This window comes from Cucurbita moschata, unplaced genomic scaffold (genome assembly GCF_002738365.1).
Source record: "Cucurbita moschata cultivar Rifu unplaced genomic scaffold, Cmos_1.0 Cmo_Scf00044, whole genome shotgun sequence".
NCBI classification, from domain to species: domain Eukaryota; kingdom Viridiplantae; phylum Streptophyta; class Magnoliopsida; order Cucurbitales; family Cucurbitaceae; genus Cucurbita; species Cucurbita moschata.
The window spans coordinates 1,346,586-1,371,289 of NW_019268560.1; the positions used below are offsets into that span (position 1 = coordinate 1,346,586).

General features: G+C 33.0%; 1 protein-coding gene and 1 pseudogene across 2 annotated transcripts; both read left to right on the forward strand.

Moving 5' to 3' along the window:
* The first annotated feature begins 7,433 nt into the window (after positions 1–7,433).
* On the forward strand, positions 7,434–22,973 carry LOC111434187 (lectin-like). Of its 2 annotated transcripts, XM_023071560.1 has the most exons (4): positions 7,434–7,657; positions 7,768–7,874; positions 7,962–8,350; positions 22,852–22,973. In XM_023071560.1, exons 1-3 carry the CDS (start codon positions 7,490–7,492, stop codon positions 8,341–8,343), a joined length of 657 nt encoding a protein of 218 aa, XP_022927328.1. In that variant the 5' UTR covers positions 7,434–7,489; the 3' UTR covers positions 8,344–8,350; positions 22,852–22,973. The 2 variants fall into 2 exon arrangements, with proteins under 2 accessions (XP_022927328.1, XP_022927327.1); XM_023071559.1 differs by lacking the exon at positions 22,852–22,973 and having other exon boundaries at positions 7,962–8,514.
* LOC111434190 lies at positions 22,303–22,845 on the forward strand (annotated as a pseudogene).
* Positions 22,974–24,704: the final 1,731 nt, after the last annotated feature.

Here is a 24,704-nt window from a genome sequence, read left to right on the forward strand (position 1 = left end):
ATCATCATCATATTAAGGTAAAAATCATGCAATCATCATGCTCATCATAATGCCACAACGTGCGTCAAACATATCAAGCGTCACTCAACAAAATATGTATATACCGCACATATCATCAAGCATCATAATCCACACATCATCATAACTCATACAATTATTTAGCCTATCCTATAGTAAGACCACTTACTTGGTTGGCCTTGGCTGGAGTACTCCCTAAATCGCTAAACGTAAGCTCCCGTTCCGTGAGAGCCGCTCCCTACGTCCTCGGGGTTTGTTTCCTATCACACCGTCCACCACTTTCCGTTAGTATTTCACAATTAATTTACCTATAATTTAATAAATGTGAAATACGGCTCTGAAACGGCCTCGGATACCTTAATCGGGGCCGAAAACAGATTCGGGAGGGTCGGAACAGTGGAAACCGGGCTGAAAACAGGTGAGCCGAGCCGAACAGCCGCTGGAGCCGCCGGAGGAGCCGCCGGAGGGTCGCCGGAGGGAGCCCGAGCCGTTTGCGCCGAGCCGAGCCGAGGGACTGCCTGCGCCGTTGAGTGACACGTGGCAGTAGCAGAGAAAGCCACGTCGGGCGACAGTGTCGGGTCGAAGCGCGGGTCGCAGCCCGATTCGGGTCGTGGGCTGTGGAGGGCTATTGAGCCAAGTCTAATCGTTGGGCCTCGGCTTACTGGGCTGGGCCGCAGGAGTTTGGTTTGCAGGCCGGCTCAATTGGACCGTGGGTCTGGTCTGGGTTGGTTCAACTGAACCGTAGCTTCTGGGCCGGTTTGAGGTTTGGGCCGCTGAAGTTGTGCTGGGCCGAAGGTAGAGGCCAAGGGAGGAACGGGCTGGCTCTCCCGGGTTCTGGGTTCGGGTTGACCAGGATCCGTGGATCTCGTCTTCCTTACCCGACTTCGGCCGATTTTCCGGCGAGCTTTCTCTCTCTTTCCCACGGCGTTTCCGTCGCCGATTTCGGTCCTCTTCCTTCCCTTTTCCTCTTTGTTTGTCGTCCTTCTCTCTTTTCTGGGAGTTTTGTGGCCTAAAAGCTCCTAAAAGCCATGGATCTAAGAATCGATTAAGAAACCTAATCTTTCCGACCTCGGTCACCGACGACGACGCTTAGGAAATAACACAAAACGCACCCCGAGTTATTGTGCTTTCGTTAGGGATCCCTCTTATGGTGGTAACAGGCCGTTTGGTGTTACTTTGAGGGTGGTTTGAGGGCTCGTCGGAGAAACTGGACACTCGCCGACGTTTGTCCGAAATCTCTCTCTCTCTCTCCAAATTTTCTCTCTTTTCTCCCTTTGCAGGTCTCTGAAACTTTGCAGGGTGTCGTGGGTTGAGGGTGGGCGTGCTGTGGCCGTGGTTTCGCGTGGGTTCCGCGAAACTCGGCGGTCGCCGGAAAACTCGCGGGTTTTCCGGCGACTGAGTTTTTTTTTTTTTATTTTTTTATTATATGTATATATATTTCTTCCTCTCTTTCCCGGGTCGTTACAAGCATCATCAAGGTGACCTTTTTGTGCCTCGGTCAACATTGTTACTTCCTTTGGTTTTGAAAAATCAATTTCTACCACACTCCATAGAGTCTCTGCTAAGCAAATTTTCCATCAGTTCACTCCAATGATCATAGTGACCATAGAAGTGAGCGATCTTCGTTAAAGTTTTATCTTCACTCATACTCTCCCTATTTGATCACTCAATTTCACTCCAATGATCATAGTGACCATTGAAGCGAGGGATCTTTGTTAAAGTTTTATCTTCACTCATACTCTACCTATTTAATCACTCACTCATACTCTACCTATTTAATCACTCAAAAATTGCAGCTCTAATATCTATTGTTAGATTTTGACAGAAGAATAACTAAGTCAAAAACATAAACCATTGAAGTTTGGATCGATGATATTATTGAATGTTTTTATAGTTTTAGAAATAATCATAAATAGAACTAACCACCACCAAACAAATCTGATAAACAAATATTAGAAAAATATTTAAATTAAATACCTAAAATACTCTAACTATTTTGACATAATAAAATTTTCTCAGCTAGTAAGTGAAAAATTAGCCATAACTTTCCCTATATTTATGGTAAGTTTCAGTAACTCTTGGTTTAGTTTAATTCTAAATAAAATTAGAGTTGATCCTAATGTTCATACAAATAAGAGTTACTTCTCAACAATATCTTCAAAATATTCGGTTGAGATCTTTCCCAATAAAGATCATTGTAACAACCTAAAATAATGATAATATGTATTTTGTATTTATTTGTTGTGTGTTTGATGATAATAATAATAATAATAATAATAATAATAATAATAATAATAATAATAATAATAATAATAATTTAAAAAATAAATCGAAGCAGCTGCGTCAAGCAGCTGCTGTAAAGGGGATGAGGGGCGGTGGACGCGTAAGGTGGAGGCGTGGGATTGATGAGTGGATTATTAAAGGATGTGGAAGCGTATTAGGGCCTTGATTAGGTTTTAAAAAGGAAGAAAAACGAAGAATAGTGATTAGCGAAAAACCCAGAAAACAGAGGAGGAAATTTTTTAGAGTTCGAGTTTTGGTTGCTTAAAATTGGACATCAATCGAGGGTAAAGGAAGAGGGGTTGTTGCTGAGGAATCCTTTGAGGAAGGGGATACGGCCACGAGCTGAATCGGACGGTGATTCGAAGGTAACGAAAAAAAAACCATATCACCAAACCTTTAAATCTCGATATCTTGATTCATACTGCATAATAAGTTATGAAATAAGGCTTGTTAGAACCGTAGTTAGAAGATCTATAAAGTTGTAGAAGAAATCAGAACGAAATTCGAGCGGTAGAGATGAAATTTTTGCTTCGGGACACAACAGGTATTAAAGGAAAAAGATTGGGAAAAATTGCAGGGAGGAGAGGTTGAAGACGAGCGCGTGAAGGACACGCGAGGTGCGTGGGAGGCCGCGAGTGGAAGTGCGATTGTGCGCGGATGAGGCGCGTGAGAAACGAACCCCGACCTTGTGTTGGCGCGTGAGGGCGCGTGAGCAGGTATTTTGGCTCCCGGTTTGTCCCGTTCGACTCCTTTTGACCTGTCCTATCAAAATTGGTCTATACTTATGTTGAAATTGATAAAATATAGGTCTAATAGGAAGGAATTGTGTGAAATACTATTAAACGTACATTCAAGGGGGAAAAGGAGTTCGAAACCAAGTAAGTAGCGTATCGATCTATGAACTAGTTCTTAACTTGTTTTACAACATGTGAGTGTGTTGTTTACCTGATTAAGAGCTTAGTATGTTATGATGAGCTTTGATGATATTGAGTGTTTATTGTATATTGTGACTGCTTGCCTGTGATGTCAGCATGATATAAATGATTGTCAGAATGTTCTATGTGTTGAACATGATACATGTATGAAAGCATGCAGTAACTGTGAGTATGTTATGCATGTTAATGGAAAGGTTATGACTCTAGATATGCTTATTGGTTGTTGAGTTATGGCTTATTTATATGAGTATGATAGTCTACTACTTCCCGCGGAGTTCCTGGCCAACGCGCTGTGTGCTAAGTCAGGGAGCATGAGTACTCCTGACCGTTGATATATGAGATAAACAGACCGCCAGAGCAATTAGTAGACGGCCCGTATTTGACCGAGAGCGAGTCTTACATACGAGTCCGAAAATTCTAGATAAGCATATCGAAAGAGAGTCAGTAACCTAGTTGGAGGTAGCTGAGATACCTCATAACGAACAGATGACCCTAGTAAGAGAACTAGGAGTCAATGATGAATAAAACTTAAAAACACCTGGAAAGATTAGTTATGAACTCTTGAATGATAAGCTAGCTACTTACTGAGTAATCTAATTACTCATCAAAATTATTATAACTTTTCTTTCCAGATTTAGATGATGCAGGCCAATCGAGGACGAGACCAGCGGGCTAGAGACTACTGGGAATCCATGTCTGGGTCTGTTTATGTAATTATGTTTTCGTTGTCAAGAATTTACTTTGGTCGTTTTAAGTTTTTAAAAGTACTGTTTTTTTATAAATATTTTACTGGATGTTTTTAGAAATATTTTGAGTTTTATGATTGGATATCAGAGTTTGTTATTATTGTCGATGGTAACTCCGGTTAATCGCGTTGACGATGAGCGGGTGTTACAATCATATACTCATTCAACGCATCATCATAATTATTTAATTTATTCTTTATATTAAATAAAACGAGATCTTTTTATTTAACTTTCATAAATTAGAAAGTATCAAACATCACATTATAAAAAATAAAAAAATAATAATAAAAAAAAGTCCATTTTTATAAATTTTAAGACTAAATTTATTAAAAGTAGATATCTTTAAAAATCAATAGTCTTTCTATATGAATAATAAAGGTGAATGCACAATATCAACTCATAAATAACTTTAGAAAAAATTTGTAACTTCACAAAAAGAAAAACTGTTCTAGTTTTATAAATTATTAACAAACAAAATATTATATTTAAACAACTTTCATACAAGAATGAAATATAATTGTATCAAGTATTATTCCAAAAGTCTGGTTATTTTTTTTAAGAAGAGAATGAAGTGTTTTTTTTTTAATATAAATAATTAAAATATATATTATTTTCTTTTTATTTTTTATAATTTATTTTTAGTTTTATATAAAAATAAATAAATTTCATATAGAGAAAATACATTCATCCATCACAATTTCAGCCTAAAAAATGCAATGAATAATAATAATAATAATTAGTTACCTTTGGTCGATGGAACAAAAAAAAATTTATATTTGTTCTTGATTTTAAAATTTTAATTAAAGGAACATATCAATTCTGAAGAGAGAATAGATTATTATAAAAGCTAAAAAAAAGTACTTATGATCCAAGCAAACATCACTCTAACACTATTCAAGCAGTGTAGTCTCAAAATTTTACATGCAAGACTTCTAACGTTCCAAGCGATGTAGTCTAATCTTGTATCCACGGCTGGCCTACAACCTCAATACCTATGCCCAAGGCTTCATACGTTACATGCAGCTTAGTCTGAATACCTATGCTCAAGACTTCATACGTCCCAACCAGCATAGTCTGAAAACTTACATCTCTAAGACTTGTTACATTCCATCTCGAGACCATGACACATGAATAGAGTATTATTTATTTTCTTAGACTTAGACGAATGTAGTGTTTACTTTTAATATTTATTTATTTCATTTAATATTTCGTTGTGTCGTTTTAAAAATATTTTCAAACAAGTAATTATATGTCAGTGTTTTAAGATGAAATTTATGTTTTATGATAAAGTTAAAACACTCATTTTTGCACAAAATAACTACGTTATGATGATATTAGCGACTCTAGGTAAGTAGAAATCTTGGGTCATTACAAACGTACTTTTGACCGAGCTGTAATTATGAACAACTCGTGAAGAATCGCTTATTTATAATGAATATATTAATGGACATAACATATTCTACCGTGCATAAAAGTGCAACTCCATATCTATTCGGGGTGATTTATAGTTAATGAATGAAAATGGATTGATTTAAGAGTTTAATTAATTAATTTTGTTTTATGAGAGATCTATAGGTGTATAAAATCTCATTACTAGCGCTTAAAAAAAAAAAAGAATCAATTTAATTAAAAATTTTGAAATTAATAATTAATATATTAAATATAGTGAAGAAAATATATTTAATTTAAAGTAAAAAAATATATTTAATTTGAATTCTTCATATTAGTATTTAATATTTTAGATATATTAAATATAAAAGAAGAAAAATATATTTATTGTATTTAATATATTAAATATTTAAATAATTAATATATATATATATATATATATATATTTAAACCTCCAATGATATTTATTGTAAGATATGTACGGTTTAATTTAATTCTAAATAAAATTAAGGTTGATCTTAATACTTATACTATATCTCCAAAATATTCTTTTGAGATAATTTCAAATAAATATCATACTCATTCAACCCATCATCATATTTATTTAATTTATTCTTTATATTAAATATATTTTAATAAACGAGATCTTTATATTTAACTTTCATAAAAGTATCAAAAATCACATTGTCAAAAAAACAAAAAATCTTAATATATGATCAACTTTTATAAATTTTTAAGACTAAGTTTATTAAAAATAGGTTTGTTTAAAAATCGATAGTCTAAATAAAACTTAAGTGTTCGAATATGAATAAATAAATGTGATTAATGTACAATATCGATGAATAAATAATTATAGAAAAAAATTATAACTTTAAAAAAAATAACGATTCTAATTTTATCTTTTTCGTATGTCAAATAGATTTTTTATTTAATATATATTTTATAATTTATTAACGAACAAAATATTATATTTAATTAATGTTTCATACAAAAATGAGATATAATCGTCTAAAGTATTATTTGAAAGTAATCTTAAAAAAATAAAATGGAATAAAGTGTTTTTTTGTATTTATAAATAATTAAAATATTTGTAATTTTTTTATTTGAAAACACAAATATAAATGAAAAGTAAAATATATCTTTTAAAAGAATTAAAATGTCTTTTCATTTCTTTTACTTTTCTTTTACTGCATCATAAACGGAAAATAATATAAACACTCCAACCTTCCTTTTAAGGCATAAATAGTTCATATTCTAAATTAAATTTGTGGACATTTTATTTTTTATAATTTATTTTTAGATTTATATAAAAATAAATTTCATAGACAAAATGCATCCACCCATACAAAATATTTAAAATAACCATTTGATTAATTCATTTTCATATAGTAGTAAAATCCTTCGAAACCTTTATACGACTGTAAGGTTAAAATAGAGTGTTGGTGGTCGAAAAAGCAGGTTGAGCTATTACAAGAACATCCATCTAGTTATACCACAATCAAAGTAGCATATACGACGACAACCACCCGAGCAAAGAAGTAATTAAAAAGATTTACAAAGGAAAATTGCTTTTATTTTTTTTGGAGGAGACTAACACTTTTTTTATAAAAAATTAGATACACTATTTAATGTAACATAAATTTAGGAAACAACTACAATTAAATTAATTATATGATTAAACATATAATTTTAACTCATTATAAATAATATGAACAATTAGTCGAATAATAGATTATCGGGACTTCCTACCATACATTATTTTCCTAAATTAAAGTGAATAAATTTAACAAATAGAGTATTAATTTATTAGTATTTTCAACCTAGCATTTAATTTAATATATTCATAACAATAATAAAAATTAGTTACCTATGGGTCATTCAATTACTATTTTGATGAAAATTAAAGGAATATATCAAAAAGTGATGTTGATTTCTGGAAGATGTAAAAAAAAGCCTTTACTTTTGAATGAAACAGTGTATGAAAAAAAAAAGTGAAAATAACAAATATGCATGGCTTATCTTCAAAATATTATACCAAAGAAGGGGTTATATATATCCCTTCTTCCCTCTCACTTTAACTCATATCTCAATTCAGTTCATAAAAAAGAAGGCACTATAATGGACAACAAAGAGAAGGAAGCGAGAGAGAAATTAGGAGGAGAAGTGAAGCTTGGCCATTGCTTGGATGTTATTTTGAAGAATGCTGACGTAGCACTGCACTATCCTTCCTTCGTTAAGCTTTATGACCAACTTGTTGCTGGAATCCTCTTGAACAAGGGAGCTATAGTAAGTGCAACTATATATGTATATATATATTAATTTCAACTTCACCTTTGTATATCATAAACATATTAAATCAAAATATTTGCTTTCTTTCCCTTTTACTTTTTATGCAGAAGTACATCTTTGATAAGAAGTTAAACAGTCATTGGTACTTTATATTTGCAAGAGCTCTCTCAATCGCCTGGATTGAAGATAAAAGATACTGGAAATGGGGATCCTGGTATAATTTTTAACTAATTTCTCAACGGAAAAAAATGATAAAATGTTGATTTCTTGATCACTCACTCGGGCGTCTAAAAACTTGCAGTGGCAATAGCGAAGTTGCAGAACTTATTGAAGTATCTTGGCTGAACATTCGTGGAAAGATCAATGAGTCTATGCTCTCACCAAATATTGTGTATGAAGTAGCACTTCAGGTACAACTAAATGATAGAGCCTCTGGATGGGATGCTCCTCTGAACATTGAATTGAAGAAGCCAGATGGGAGCAAGATAGTGCGCCAAGAATGCCTGTCGGGGAAGCCACGAAACCAGTGGTTTGAGATTGTTGTTGAGTACAAGGTAGGTAACCCTGGCTGTGGAAGTAGTGGCGAGATCGAGTTTTCCTTTTTTGAACATGGAGGGCATTGGAAGAGAGGGCTGCTCGTGAAAGGTGTTCGGATTGGAGCAAAGGGATGTGGTTGCTCATGATCAAAATAGTCTTGGTGTACACGATCTCTCTTTCTCAAACTCAAAGTACACTTATTTTGATGTTGAGGGACGAAAGTTTGTGTTATAATCAAATATGAAAGAATGTACCTAGTATGAAACAATAAATAATAGACCTTTTGCTTACCGGCAAGAAGGTTAAGTTTTAAATCATTTTTGTTTCAGATTTAATAAAATATAAGTATGAACTAAATATAAAAATAAATAAATAAATATAATACTACTTTTTGGCTAACTAACACGGGTAAGCATAAACACCGCAAACAATTACAAATTCAAAAATCTTTAAATGCAACATTTTATCGTATAAAAGTTCTTTCAATTTAAGTTATTCATACACAAGTAAAAATAAATAAATAAATAAATAACTATATCGATCTCACCATTGTTTCTAAATTCTAGTGATTGAAATATTACTTTGATTTTATATTTTTAAGGCATTCATTCCACGTGAGTTTTACTATAAAGTTGTAGAACTTCCTAAGAATACAATGGAACCAATTTCAAGTTTTATCATTAAAAAATTAGGAAGAATTTTAAAGTTAAGTTTTTGTTTTATGGGTTTGGTACCCACTTTTGAAACTCTATTGGTTCTCATGCTTCACTAACTTCACTGACCTTTAGCTTACTATCTCTTGATGAAACATGTTTCGCTTAATGCCACGAAACCCTAGCAAAAGATTTCACCAAATGACATAAGCCAAGTTAGGAAAGTTTGGCTTCCAAATTCTCTTAATCGAAAAAATATCCAAATCTTCACTCATTTTATTAGCTTGATCTAGACCTTCTTTGCTCTCGGCTTCTTCATGAGAATTTCTCTAAATATTGACGTTAAGCTAAAGGGGGAAAATGACCCTGTTGTAAAGCTCTATATAAGCTCAATTTTGAGGAACAAATTCAGATTAATAAGTCTGTAAGGACGTGCTTCTTGACACATTTGTTATGTAAGGATCGGTACTCGACTCTAAAAAGGACGGGCAAATTTTTTGCGAAATAAAATAAAATAAAATAAAGAGAATTTAAAACATAGTAGACATTATAATTATATTATATCACAATAAAGTTCATACATTATTGGGAGAACTTGACATACAACTTGTTCTCTCCTAGGGTTGTTAGGAGTTTTCGGAGGTGTTCTTGGTCCATTTTCAAGTATTCTAGGACGTCATCTATGAACACAATAACAAAGTATCTAGACAGTCCTTAAACACCCAGTTCATTAATTCCATAAACACAGTTGGAGCGTTGATNACCCAATACGAATTTGAACCGAAGTCCACCGACTTCGTCTTCTCCACCCGGTTCACGCGATTTTTCTGACAAAATTTCTCTCTCTTCCCCTTTTCCTTGGAGGTTGGCCTCTAGAAGCGTGTAGTTGAAGGATGGGCAGTCGTCTGGGATTGTTTTGGCAAAGCGGGAGCGTCGGAGGAGTGTGACTGAGCGTGGTGTGAGAATTTCGGCGTCTCACTGAAATGCTCGTGCGTTTTTTGGCGAGTGCGCAATTTTTTTTTTATATTTGTTGCCGTTACACCCATTGAGCATAGATATGAGTCAAGGTTGACACTGCAACTTCATAAACCGATCTTGAAAGAGGTAGGGACTATGCACATAGGTGGTTTAGTATGAGTACTTCTATTGATTTTANCAACTCTGTTGCCGCCATGCGATAGAGTGCTTTGGAAATAGAACCAGTTCCAGGCTTGAGTTCTATGTCAAATTCTAACGCTTGGGAAGGGAGTATTCCGGGTAGATCTTGCGAAGAACTTTTAGAAATTCGTTCACTACTAGTACAGTGTCTAGGTTATTTTCCTTTTCTCTTACATCTATAACACATGCTAATATCGCCAAACCCCCTGGTTGAACTAGTGAGTTAGCTCATNGACTAAGGACTACACGGGTAGATGATCAATAAGGAATCAATTGAAACTTCGTATAGACCAAAGAAAGTCGTGAGAACCTACTCGGAGAAGGAAGCGATGAGAGTCTACAAATATATTGCTTCCTGAGTATATTTTTAAGAGAGTATGTTATGACAAGGGTAGTGATTTTAGATAAATAATATGCGTTGTTTTGATCGATTAATAGTTGATAGGTGGCTTTTCATGCTTCAAAATGTTTTATTTTAAATTTCTACATATGTTATTAAAGACATGCATACACAGGCGTCTTTGGGGTCTTTGATGTTGACAAGAAAAATTAGGGTGTTACATAATAGATGTAAGTGGTTAATTTTTTGAATAAGTAAATATTGTTCCTATGCATAAATGAGGTAATAAATGTCCTCAAAGTGTGTTTTGGTTAAGAAAGTGAGATAATATGTACTTACCTAGTGGTAAAAAAAAAAGTGTTTGGAGTAAAAAACTATTGTACTCCAAATAAATAAATAGGGTAATAAATGTAAGCAAATAAGCGGGATTGTATTAAATGATAATGAGAAAATAGAAAAATGTTGGAACCTCATGCATTATTGTGTGTTCATGCATCGGGGGATAGCCCTATTCCTTCACGATAGTACGGACGCATACGCTACGAGGCATGGGAACAATCATTATGTTTACTAGAGGATGCTCGCCCGACCAGAAAGGGGGCTAGGAGGTGTGCGAATCAACTTGTGGGTTTATACTCGCACATGTGGATCGTGTGTAGGAAAATTAAGTACACATCTAAGTTGTCTGTTAAAAAAGCCGCCCGACGAAAATAGACTGATATGATGGGTTCCATTCATGAATTGTATAGTGGTCACTTACTAAGTATTTTTTAAAATACTCAAGCCACATGCTACTTGTATTTCATATAAAAGCAACCCATCTCTGTACGGCCGACGACGACATCGCATTTCGAAACCGTGACACATGCATATAGTAGTTGTATTTATTTTCTTAGACTTAGATTAGAATAGTTAAACTTTTAATGTTTATTTATTTCATTTAGTATTTCGTTATGTCGTTTTAAAAATATTTTCGAACAAGTAAGTCCATGTCAGTGTTTTAAGATGAAGTTTATGTTTTATGATAAAATTTAAACACTTATTTCTACACAAAATGATTATGTTATGATGATGGTAGCGACTCTAGGTAAGTAGAAATCTATAGTCGTTACAAACGGACTTTTGACCCAGCTGGAATAAGAACAACTCGTGAAGAATCACTTATTTATAATGAATATATTAATGGACATAACATACTCTACGTTGCATAAAAGTGCAACTCCATATCTACTTAAGGTAATTTATAGTCAACGAATGAAAATTGATTAATTAAAGAGTTTAATTAATTAATTTTGTTTTACCCGTGCTTTTAATGTATAGGTGTATAAAATCTCATTACTAGCTCGTAATAATGCGAGAAAGAATCCATTTAACTAAAAGATGTTTTTGAATTGTTGAAATTAATAATAAATATATAAGGTATATTAAATATAAGGAAGAAAACATACACGTGTACGTTAAATTTAATATATTAAATATCTTAAATATGAAGAGAGAAAAATATATTTAATTTGAATTCTTCACATTATATTCAATATTTTAAATATAAAAGAAGAAAAATATATTTAATTTAACCGCTTCCACTTTATATTTAATATATTAGATATTTTAAATATAGAAGAGGAAAATATATTTATTGTATTTGATATATTAAATATTTAAATAATTAAATTTAAATGAGATTTAAATTAGTTAAATATATATTTGGATAGATATGACGTATAAATATAATTTAAATAAGCTATTACAAATACTCATAAATAGAAACTTTCCACATATAAAAAAACAAATCTTCTAAATAAATGTTGGAAAATATTTAAATTAAATAAAATTCTTTTAACCATCTCTCCTTCAACTTATTTTTTTTGGTCAAGAATTAGTTAAAGGTCAGAAAAACTCTAACATAAGTTCTTCGCACAACTTATGAAATGCTTTTAATTTTTAGAGGTTTTGTCAACAAATCATCAAGTTGATTTCGGGTACCACAAAATAATAAATTAACAGTTCCTTCTTTTGTAAGATCTTTAAGAAAGTGAAATCTTACTCTCATGTGTTTAGAACAGAACTGGATTGTTCAATAGCTTAATAGTTGAAGTATTATCACACATTAGCTTTGTTCCTTTTATTTGAGAGTGACCAATCTCTTTGAGTATCCTTCTCATCCAAACAACTTGGCATGCACAGGGAGAGTAACCAATCCCTTTGAGTATCCTCCTCATCCAAACAACTTGACATGCACAGGCACTAGCAAGAACAAACTCAGCTTCTATGGTTGATAAGGTGACTATAGGCTGCTTATGAGAAGATCAAGTTACTGCTCCTCCACTCGTCATAAACACATAGCTTGAAGTATTCTTGCTATCTTCCATGTCTTCGACATATCACTATCAGTAAATCCAATTGAAGAAGTATTCTTGCTATCTTCCATGTCTTCGACATAGTCACTATTTCCCTTCTTCGTTTTCATCAACTGGTTCAATTGTTTCAACAACTCGTTCAATTGTTTCAGCAACCAGTTTAGTCGTTTCTTCCGTGATTTCCCCTTCTTCATTTTCATCAACTGGTTCAATTGTTTCAGCAATCGGTTCAATCGTTTCCTCTTTGATTTCTCCTCATTCGGCTGTGTTCTTATCAAATTCAATATTTTCCCCGTCCAATTTTGTTTCACCTTCGAAAACTTTCTAATATCATTCACGATCTTCCTCGAAAGCTACATTACGACTTACTATAATTTTATTTGTAGTTTGATCAAACATTCTGTAGCCTTTGGATTCGCTGATGACTCCAAATAAAACATTACACTTTTACTTCAAGTTTGCTTCTCTTGGTATCTAGAATATGGACATGTCCCAGACATCCAAAAACTCTGAAATAATCTACCGATGATTTCATTCCGCTCCAAGCCTCTTCTGGTATCATGTCTTTTACTGCAAGAGTGGGTGATCAATTCAAAATGTGAATCATCCACCTGACTGCTTCAGGCCAGAAATTTTTAGGCACTTTCTTCTCTGTCAGCATAGCTCTTACCAAGTTCATCAAGTTCATCAAGTTCATCACAGTGCGATTTTTGCATTCGACCACTCCATTGTGCTATGGGTTATAGGTTGTGGTCAATTGTCTCCTCACTCCATGTTGTTTGCAAAAATCGTTGAATTCTGCAGAGTTCAATTCTCCTCCTCTGTCTGTCCTTAAACATTTTATAGGCATTCCAATTTTCTTTTCCACCATTGTTTTGAAACATTTCAAATGATAAAATGTTTCTGATTTTCTACCAGAAAATAACTTCATACATTCCTTGAATAATCATCTATAAAGCACAACATCTGGCCACTTGAAGCTGGTGAAATTGGACCACATATATCTGCATGAACAAGACCCAACTTTTCTGTTGCTCTCCATTTACCAATTTTTGGAAATGGAGTCTGATTGTAACGATTCGAGTTTCTAGAATAAAATAAAATAAAATAAATAATTAAATGTAATCTCCCCGAAAATCAAGGGATTTCCTGCCAGACTTTTAATACCTAATAGAAACATTCCTATTTCTCTAAGTTTCCTTATCCTAAAACCTAGAATGATTGGGAAATGTCTTGAGATTATTTTTATATTCCTATGCCAAACCTTTTACATCCTTTGAAAACGATTTTCTCTCCAAACTTTCCTCCGAAACGTTGAGGTTGCTCTTCGGAGGAAGAATCAAGTGGAAGTAAGGTATTGATGTTGGAATCATTGTGTCAAAGAAGGTTGACCGTCGGAAATCGATGTTGAGGACGTTGTGGGATCATTGGCACGTCGGCAGAATCGGGGATGCAAAAACTAAGGTTTCGTCGCTTGTCGGGTAAGGAAGGCAAGGTTTTTGGAATCGGGTCGAGTCGCAGACACACGCCCAATAGCTCCGACAGCATCGCACGCGTACTCAGTGCGGCTCGACTCGCACGTGTACGAAATCGGCTCGGTTCCATCAATTCCCGCATCTTGGCTTGGCGGCTTAGTTGGTCGGCTCGGCAGCTCGGCTTATCGGCTCAGTATCATTATAATATATCGATTCTAAGGTATTTGGCCCTTTCAAAGCCGTTTCTGCCCTTAGTTTTACAATCCGAGGTCAGTATGGTTCCTAACCGTTAAAGACAGATTGGGTCGGGAGTTTATTTTGATGAATGACATGAGATTTAGCTAGGGTATGTTATGAAAGGTTCCCAAGTTTTTATGTGGTTATTATAGGACGTATTTAACCGTTGGGATTAGCTTGTTGTGAGTGACTTCGGCCAAGGCCATCAAGGTAAGTGACCTTACTGTTGGAGCTAGTTCACCACGTGTTGTATGATGGTGTGTGCCCTGTGGCCCCTGCATGCACCATGTTTTATTATGTGATATGACTATATGATGTATGAATTATGTGACTGTTTGTGCTATGAAACGTAATGGGTTATGTTGACCGTTGACTGTTTATGTTATGTGAAGTTATGAATGATATGTTTGTAATATATGCCATGAAAATGTTGATCGATGCCATGGATACACGTAGTATTATCGAGTCATGTCATGAGATGTTTATGCAACTGGAATGTACTTTCATGTTATGTAATATGTCATGTAATGTAAGTCATGTGAGATGCCATGTGATGTAAGAAACGTAAATGCGATGTTAGCACTGCTTATGTAATGCCATGTTAGATATGTTAAGAGACCTCATGCATATATATGTATGTCACGTGCATCAGGCTTCTTCCCCTTTATGTTACGAAAGAATGAAATACGATATTTATGTTCGCCATGATATCATGCGGGCCCTTTTCTGTTCTGTGGTGTCCGGCAACGTGTAATACGTTGTGCCCGACAAAGCCAGACCTAGGGGATACGTATATGAGCCCGCCTGGTGAGTCCATGTACACGTACATGGGCCATGCGTGAAGGAGTACCACACATCCAACCCTACTTGGAATAGAAAAGCGCCCAAGGCTATGTAAAGTTTATGAAAAGTTAGGTCCCTCTCATATGTTGCATGTGTTTGCATTCCTTACCCCAACCGTGGGGTGACTTACTAAGTATTTCATAAAATACTCAAACCACGTGCTACCTACATTTTTCAGGTAAAGACAAGGCGCCAATGTACGATTGATGGCGAAGCGGAGGACACCATGGAAATTGGAGAGGGGATATTTTTAGGAGTTTATTTAAATTATAGCATTAAGTATTGTTTTATTTAGATTTATTTTGAATTCAGTTATTGAAGGTTTGTTTTGGATTTATGAATCTTTATGAAAGACTCTGTTGTGTTTTTCCAAGGTTATTTATGATGAGCTTCCGTGCAATGAATTATGTATGCATAGGTGACGTCACTAATTAGGTTTAGGAAATTAGGGGCGTTATACCGATGTTGCTTGCTTTCATACATGCCTCACAGGTGGTGTTTGGATCTATAATTTGTGGTAGGCCTTTCACCATATTTTTGTATTTCAAGGTGCACAAGCCTTTGTAGCCAAGATGACCATAACGATGGTGCCAAAGTGTTGACTGATTCGTATTTGAAACTTGAAGACATCTTCTTTCATTTGTTGTGGTAGATGGTTTAATACGCAAAATAAACAGCCGATTTGCGCTCATAGTTGACTCTGCTATTTTTCCTTTTTGTAGATGATAAATGCTACATACACCATCTTTAAACAACATTGCTACTCCTTTTTCTTGTAGTTGTCCAACGCTCAAGAAAACTTTTGAGTTCAGGTACCCAATACACATTACTAATAGTACAACGAACCCCATGCAAAGTTAATTTCACTGCACCCTTTCCCATAACTTTCATACTTGTATTATTTCCAAGTTTGACATGGTGGAAAAATGTCTTGTCTAAGCTTGAAAACATATCTTCACTTGCACACATATGGTTTGAGCAACCAGAATCTAAGAACCAAGCATCACTACTTTTTTGCTTCATGTATGTCTTTCCATATGAGCCATGAACAGCATTTCATCCTCTTCTTCCCGCTCCAAGCATCACTACTTTTTTGCTTCATGTATGTCTTTCCATATGAGCCATGAACAGCATTTCATCCTCTTCTTCCCGCTCTGCATAATTCAATTTCTTATTCATCTTTGAACATTCATATTGAAAATGACCTAAGTCATGACACTTATAACATTCAACAGTTGCTTTGTTGAAAGTTGATCTTCCTCTTCTGCGTCCTCTGCCCCTATAAGTTCCTCTTCCTCTGTTACTTATTTCCATTCGTCCTTCAAGTTTTAAAACTTGCTCCTCTCCATTAATGCTAGATCTTCGAAATTTTTGTTCATGCACCACTAATAAACTTTGTAATTATTAATGAACATGTTATCAGTATCTTTGGATTCCTCAATGGATACTACAACATAAGTAAATTTTTCAATCAGGGTACGCAAAGTTTTTTCTACAATTTTATTGTCTAGCATATCTTCTCCATTGCTTCTCATCTTGTTGGAGATTATCATCACTCTTGCTAAATAATCTGTGATACTTTCATCTTCTTCATTTCTAGGATCTCAAATTCTCTCCTTAGTGCATTAAGAAGAGATTTCTTCACTTTTTGGTTTCTACCAAATTTTCGCTTCATTGAGTCCCAAACAATCTTGGCGTGTTCAAGATTTGTTTAAAGACAGTACGACCAATTGCCTGAAATAGGCAATGTTTTACTTGGTGATTTTTGAGTCTAGCATCATCAAGGTGACCTTTTTGTGCCTCGGTCAACATTGTTACTTCCTTTGGTTTTGAAAAATCAATTTCTACCACACTCCATAGACTCTCTGCTGAGCAAATTTTCCATCAGTTCACTCCAATGATCATAGTGACCATAGAAGTGAGCGATCTTCGTTAAAGTTTTATCTTCACTCATACTCTCCCTATTTGATCACTCAATTTCACTCCAATGATCATAGTGACCATTGAAGCGAGGGATCTTTGTTAAAGTTTTATCTTCACTCATACTCTACCTATTTAATCACTCACTCATACTCTACCTATTTAATCACTCAAAAATTGCAGCTCTAATACCTATTGTTAGATTTTGACAGAAGAATAACTAAGTCAAAAACATAAACCATTGAAGTTTGGATCGATGATATTATTGAATGTTTTTATAGTTTTAGAAATAATCATAAATAGAACTAACCACCACCAAACAAATCTAATAAACAAATATTAGAAAAATATTTAAATTAAATACCTAAAATACTCTAACTATTTTGACATAATAAAATTTTCTCACGCTAGTAAGTGAAAAATTAGCCATAACTTTCCCTATATTTATGGTAAGTTTCAGTAACACTTGGTTTAGTTTAATTCTAAATAAAATTAGAGTTGATCCTAATGTTCATACAAATAAGAGTTACTTCTCAACAATATCTTCAAAATATTCTGTTGAGATCTTTCCCAATAAAGATCATTGTAACAACCTAAAATAATGATAATATGTATTTTGTATTTATTTGTTGTGTGTTTGATGATAATAATAATAATAATAATAATAATAATAATAATAATAATAATAATAATAATAATAATTTAAAAAAAAAAATCGAAGCAGCTGTGTCAAGCAGCTGCTGTAGAGGGGATGAGGGGCGGCGGACGTGTAAGCTGGAGGCGTGGGATTGATGAGTGGATTATTAGAGGATGTGGAAGCGTATTAGGGCCTTGATTAGGTTTTAAAAAGGAAGAAAAACGAAGAATAGTGATTAGCGAAAAACCCAGAAAACAGAGGAGGAAATTTTTTAGAATTCGAGTTTTGGTTGCTTAAAATTGGACATCAATCGAGGGTAAAGGAAGAGGGGTTGTTGCTGAGGAATCCTTTGAGGAAGGGGATACGGCCACGAGCTGAATCGGACGGTGATTCGAAGGTAACGAAAAAAAAACCATATCACCAAACCTTTAAATCTCGATATCTTGATTCATACTGCATAATAAGTTATGAAATAAGGCTTGTTAGAACCGTAGTTAGAAGATCTATAAAGTTGTAGAAGAAATCAGAACGAAATTCGAGCTGTAGAGATGAAATTTTTGCTTCGGGACACAACGGGTATTAAAGGAAAAAGATTGGGAAAAATTGCAGGGAGGAGAGGTTGAAGACGAGCGCGTGAAGGACACGCGAGGCGCGTGGGAGGCCGCGAGTGGAAGTGCGATTGTGCGCGGATGAGGCGCGTGAGAAACGAACCCCGACCTTGTGTTGGCGCGTGAGGGCGCGTGAGCAGGTATTTTGGCTCCCGGTTTGTCCCGTTCGACTCCTTTTGACCTGTCCTATCAAAATTGGTCTATACTTATGTTGAAATTGATAAAATATAGGTCTAATAGGAAGGAATTGTGTGAAATACTATTAAACGTACATTCAAGGGGGAAAAGGAGTTCGAAACCAAGTAAGTAGCGTATCGATCTATGAACTAGTTCTTAACTTGTTTTACAACATGTGAGTGTGTTGTTTACCTGATTAAGAGCTTAGTATGTTATGATGAGCTTTGATGATATTGAGTGTTTATTGTATATTGTGACTGCTTGCCTGTGATGTAAACATGATATAAATGATTGTCAGAATGTTCTATGCGTTGAACATGATACATGTATGAAAGCATGCAGTAACTGTGAGTATGTTATGCATGTTAATGGAAAGGTTATGACTCTAGATATGCTTATTGGTTGTTGAGCTATGGCTTATTTATATGAGTATGATAGTCTACTAATTCCCGCGGAGTTCCTGGCCAACGCGCTGTGTACTAAGTCAGGGAGCATGAGTACTCCTGACCGTTGGTATATGAGATAAACAGACCGCCAGAGCAATTAGTAGACGGGCCGTATTTGACCGAGAGCGAGTCTTACATACGAGTCCGAAAATTCTAGATAAGCATATCGAAAGAGAGTCAGTAACCTAGCTGGAGGTAGCTGAGATACCTCATAACGAACAGATGACCCTAGTAAGAGAACTAGGAGTCAATGATGAATAAAACTTAAAAACACCTGGAAAGATTAGTTATGAACTCTTGAATGATAAGCTAGCTACTTACTGAGTAATCTAATTACTCATCAAAATTATTATAACTTTTCTTTCCAGATTTAGATGATGCAGGCCAACCGAGGACGAGACCAGCGGGCTAGAGACTACTGGGAATCCATGTCTGGGTCTGTTTATGTAATTATGTTTTCGTTGTCAAGAATTTACTTTGGTCGTTTTAAGTTTTTAAAAGTACTGTTTTTTTATAAATATTTTACGGGATGTTTGTAGAAATATTATGAGTTTTATGATTGGATATCAGAGTTTGTTATTATTGTCGATGGTAACTCCTGTTAATCGCGTTGACGATGAGCGGGTGTTACAATCATATACTCATTCAACACATCATCATAATTATTTAATTTATTCTTTATATTAAATAAAACGAGATCTTTTTATTTAACTTTCATAAATTAGAAAGTATCAAACATCCCATTATAAAAAATAAAAAAATAATAATAAAAAAAGTCCATTTTTATAAATTTTAAGACTAAATTTATTAAAAATAGATATCTTTAAAAATCAATAGTCTTTCTATATGAATAATAAATATGAATGCACAATATCAACTCATAAATAACTTTAGAAAAAATTTGTAACTTCACAGAAAGAAAAAACTGTTCTAGTTTTATTAATTATTAACAAACAAAATATTATATTTAAACAACGTTTCATACAAAAATGAAATATAATTGTATCAAGTATTATTCCAAAAGTCTGGTTATTTTTTTTAAGAGGAGAATGAAGTGTTTTTTTTTTAATATAAATAATTAAAATATATATTATTTTCTTTTTATTTTTTATAATTTATTTTTAGTTATATATAAAAATAAATAAATTTCATATAGAGAAAATACATTCATCCATCACAATTTCAGCCTAAAAAATGTAATGAATAATAATAATAATAATTAGTTACCTTTGGTAGATGGAACAAAAAAAAATTATATATTGTTCTTGATTTTAAAATTTTAATTAAAGGAACATATCAATTCTAAAGAGAGGATAGATTATTATAAAAGCTAAAAAAAAGTCCTTAGGATCCAAGCAAACATCACTCTAACACTATTCAAGCAGTGTAGTCTCAAAATTTTACATGCAAGACTTCTAACGTTCCAAGCGATGTAGTCTAATCTTGCATTCACGACTGGCCTACAACCTCAATACCTATGCCCAAGGCTTCATACGTTACATGCAGCTTAGTCTGAATACCTATGCTCAAGACTTCATACAGTTCCAACCAGCGTAGTCTGAAAACTTACATCTCTAAGACTTATTACATTCCATCTCGAGACCATGATACATGAATAGGATATTATCTATTTTCCTAGACTTGGACGAATATGGTGTTTACTTTTAATGTTTATGTATTTCATTTAATATTTCGTTGAGTTTTAAAAATATTTTCGAACAAGTAATTCTATGTCAGTGTTTTAAGATGAAATTTATGTTTTATGATAAAGTTAAAACACTTATTTCTGCACAAAATGACTACGTTATCATGATATTAGCGACTCTAGGTAAGTAGAAATCTTGAGTCTTTACAAACGTACTTTTGACCGAGCTGTAATTATGAACAACTCGTGAAGAATCGCTTATTTATAATGAATATATTAATGGACATAACATGTTCTACCGTGCATAAAAGTGCAACTCCATATCTACTTGCAGTGATTTATAATTAATGAATGAAAATTGATTGATTGAACAATTTAATTAATTAATTTTTTTTTTGGAGAGCTTATAATCTATAGGGTATAAAATCTCATTATTAACGCTAAAAAGAATCAATTTAATTAAAATTTCTCGAATTTTTGAAATTAATAATTAATATATTAGGTATATTAAATATAAAAAAAACATATTTAATTTGAAGTAAAAAAATATATTTAATTTGAATTGTATTTAATATTTTAGATATATTAAATATAAAACAAGAAAAATATATTTATTGTATTTGATATATTAAATATTTAAATAATTAATATATATATATATATATATATATATATATATATATATATACATATTTAAAAAATTGTATCTACGGTTTAGTTTAATTTTAAATAAAATTAAAATTGATCCTAATATTTATACTATACGATTAAAGTATTCGTCGTCAACAATATCTCCAAAATATTCTTTTGAGATAATTCCAAATAAATGTCATATACTCATTCAACCCATCATCATATTTATTTAATTTATTCTTTATATTAAATATAATAAACGAGATCTTTCTATTTAACTTTCATAAAAGTATCAAACATCACATTGTCTAAAGAAAAAAAAAATGTATGCTCAATTTTTATAAATTTTTAAGACTAAATTTATTGAAAATAGGTTTGTTTAAAAATCGATAGTCTAAATAAAATAACTCTAGAAAAAAAATTATAACGTTCTAGTTTTATCTTCTTGGTACGTCAAATAGATTTTTTATTTAATATATATTTTATAATTTATTAACTAACAAAATATTATATTTAATTAATGTTTCATACAAAAATAAGATATAATGGGCTAAAGTATTATTTGAAAGTAATCTTAAAAATAAAATAGAATAAAGTGTTTTATTTTTTTTATAAATAATTAAAATATATGTTATTTTGTATAAAAAAAATTGTTAATTATTTTTCAAAACACAAATATAAATGAAAATAAAATATATCTTTTAAAAGAATTAAAATGTCTTTTCATCGTAAATGGAAAGTAATATAAACACGAGAACATTCTTTTTAAGGCATAAATAGTTCATATTCTAAATTAAATTTGTGGACTTTTTATTTTTTTTATAATTTATTCTTAGCTTTATATAAAAATAAATTTCATAGGCAAAATGCATTCATCCACACAAAATAATAAAAAATAACCATTTGATTAATTCATTTTCTTAAAGTAGTAAAATCTTTCAAAACTTTTATATGACCGTAAGGTTAAAATGGAGTAATGGACAAAGAGAAGGAAGCGAGAGAGAAATTAGGAGGAGTAGTGAAGCTTGGTCACTACTTGGATGTTAATTTGAAGAATGCTGACGTTGCAGAACTTATTGAAGTATCTTGATCTCTCACTCGAGTGTCTAAAAACTTGCAGTGGCAATAGCGACGTTGCAGAACTTATTGAAGTATCTTGGTTGGATATTCGTGGAAAGATCAATGAGTCTATGCTCTCACCAAATGTTGTGTATGAAGTAGCACTTCAGGTATAGCTAAATAATAGAGCCTCCGGGTGGAATGTTCCTTTGAACATCGAATTGAAGAAGTCAGATGGGAGCAAGATAGTGCGTCAGGAATGCCTGTTGGGGAAGCCACAAAACCAGTGGTTTGAGATTGTTGTTGAGTTCAAGGTAGGTAACCATGGTTGTGGAAGTAGTGGCGACACGAGTTTGCCTTTTATGAACATGAAGGGCATTGGAAGAGAGGGCTGCTCGTGAAAGGTGTTTGGATTGGAGCAAAGGGATGTGGTTGCTCATGATCAAAATAGTCTTGGTGTACACAACCTCTCTCTCAAACTCAGATTACACTTATTTTGATTTTGAGAGACGAGAGTTTGTGTTATAATCAAATATGAAAAGAATGTACTAGTGTCAAAAGATAAATAATAGACTTTTTGTTTACCGGGAAGAAGGTTAAGTTTTAAATACATTTTGTTTTAAATAAAATAAAATATAAGTATGAACTAAATATATAAAATATATATATAATCATACTACTTTTTGGCTTGCTAACACCCGTAAGTATAAACACCGCAAACAATTATATATTTAAAAAACTTTAAATAAAAATAAATAAATAAATAAGCTAGTAAATCAATCATAATTTTGTTGGCTCCATTACACAAGAGGTTATTTTTGTAGTAATGATGATAGACTATATGGATCTTATCATTTTTTTTAAATTCTAGTGATTGAAAATGTTACTTGACTTTATATTTTTAAGGCATTCATTCTACGTGAGTTTTACTGTAAAGTTGTAGAACTTCCTAGGAATACAATGAAACCAATTTCAAGCTTTATCATTAAAAAATTATGGAGAATTTTAATGCTCAAAGTTTGTGTTTTCTAGGTTAGGTACCGACTTTTGAAGCTCGTATTTGTTCTTATGCTTCATTGACTTTTAACTTACTATCTCTTGATGAAACATGTTTCGTTTGTTGCCACGAAATCGTAGGAAAAGGTTTCCCCAAATGACATAAGCCAAGTTACGAAAGTTTGGCTTTCAAATTCTCATAATTGAAAATATATCCAAATCTTCACTCATTTGATTACCTTGATCCAGACCTTCTTTGCTCTCGACTTCCTCATGAGAAGTTCTCTGAATATTGAGGTTAAGCTAAAGGTGTAAAATGACCCGGTTGTAAAGCTCTATACAACCTCAATTTTAAAGAACAAGTTCGGCTTAATAAGTCTGTAAGGATGTGCTTCTTGACACATTTGTTATGTAAGGATCGGTTTTGGATGACTCTAAAAAGGACGGACAATTTTTTTTGCGAAATAAAATAAAATAAAACAAAGAGAATTTAAAACGTAGTAGACATTATAATTATATTATATCACAATAAAGTCATACATTATTATATAAAAACACAACTTAACCGTTAAAAGACAAAATAAGGAACATACACAAAACATTTAAAGCAAAAGGGTGTGGAGGACGACGAGTGAGGCTTGTCTATGGCACCTACTCTAGAGTCCGCTCTCAACCTTAGCTCCTTATTTACTTGGAAAAATATGAAAAACATGGAGTGAGTACAAAGACTTTGTAAGCTCCTTGATATGCTAGGGTACCACACTATTTATTTTCATGTTTTGGTTCTTGTTGTAAGTACTTGGGTGATTAAGTTCTATTCTTGACTAGTCGGTTCTGAGGTCTCAACCTTGGTTCTAGTCTTTAGAACTTGGATTTTGATCCTTGTTCTAGTTCTTGATCATTATCTTATCATTGGTGAGCAGTGGGGTTGGCTTCCACAAGAGGGAGGTCCCACACTTCATTTTAGCATCTCATTTAAATGCTTCAACTCCATTCGGAGAGTAATCTTTCTAACTGCTCAATGCCATCATTTTGACTGATCCGACTCGAGTTTGATACGCTCGAACCCTTTCGTCTTAGTTTTAATTTTTCGAAACGTTTTAAGATTAGTATGACTACTTAGTAGCTAGTTTAAATTTTTGGAGTTTAAAGTATTTATGCATAATTAGGCTTAGCTAGTTTAAATCATTAGGAGTAAATTTAAATTATTTTATGCAAACTAGCGAATCAATTCCCTTACTAGAATTCTAACTTAAGATGGTTGAATTACTAATTAGGTAGAATTAAATTTGAGAGAGTAATGTTAAGCCAGTATCAATAGTA

Coding starts and splice junctions, on each gene's coding strand:
- LOC111434187 (XM_023071560.1), top strand. CDS start 7,490: ATGGACAACAAAGAGAAGGAAGCGAGAGAGAAATTAGGAGGAGAAGTG. Junction 7,658..7,767: donor TCTTGAACAAGGGAGCTATA/GTAAGTGCAACT, acceptor CTTTTTATGCAG/AAGTACATCTTTGATAAGAA. Junction 7,875..7,961: donor TACTGGAAATGGGGATCCTG/GTATAATTTTTA, acceptor AAAAACTTGCAG/TGGCAATAGCGAAGTTGCAG.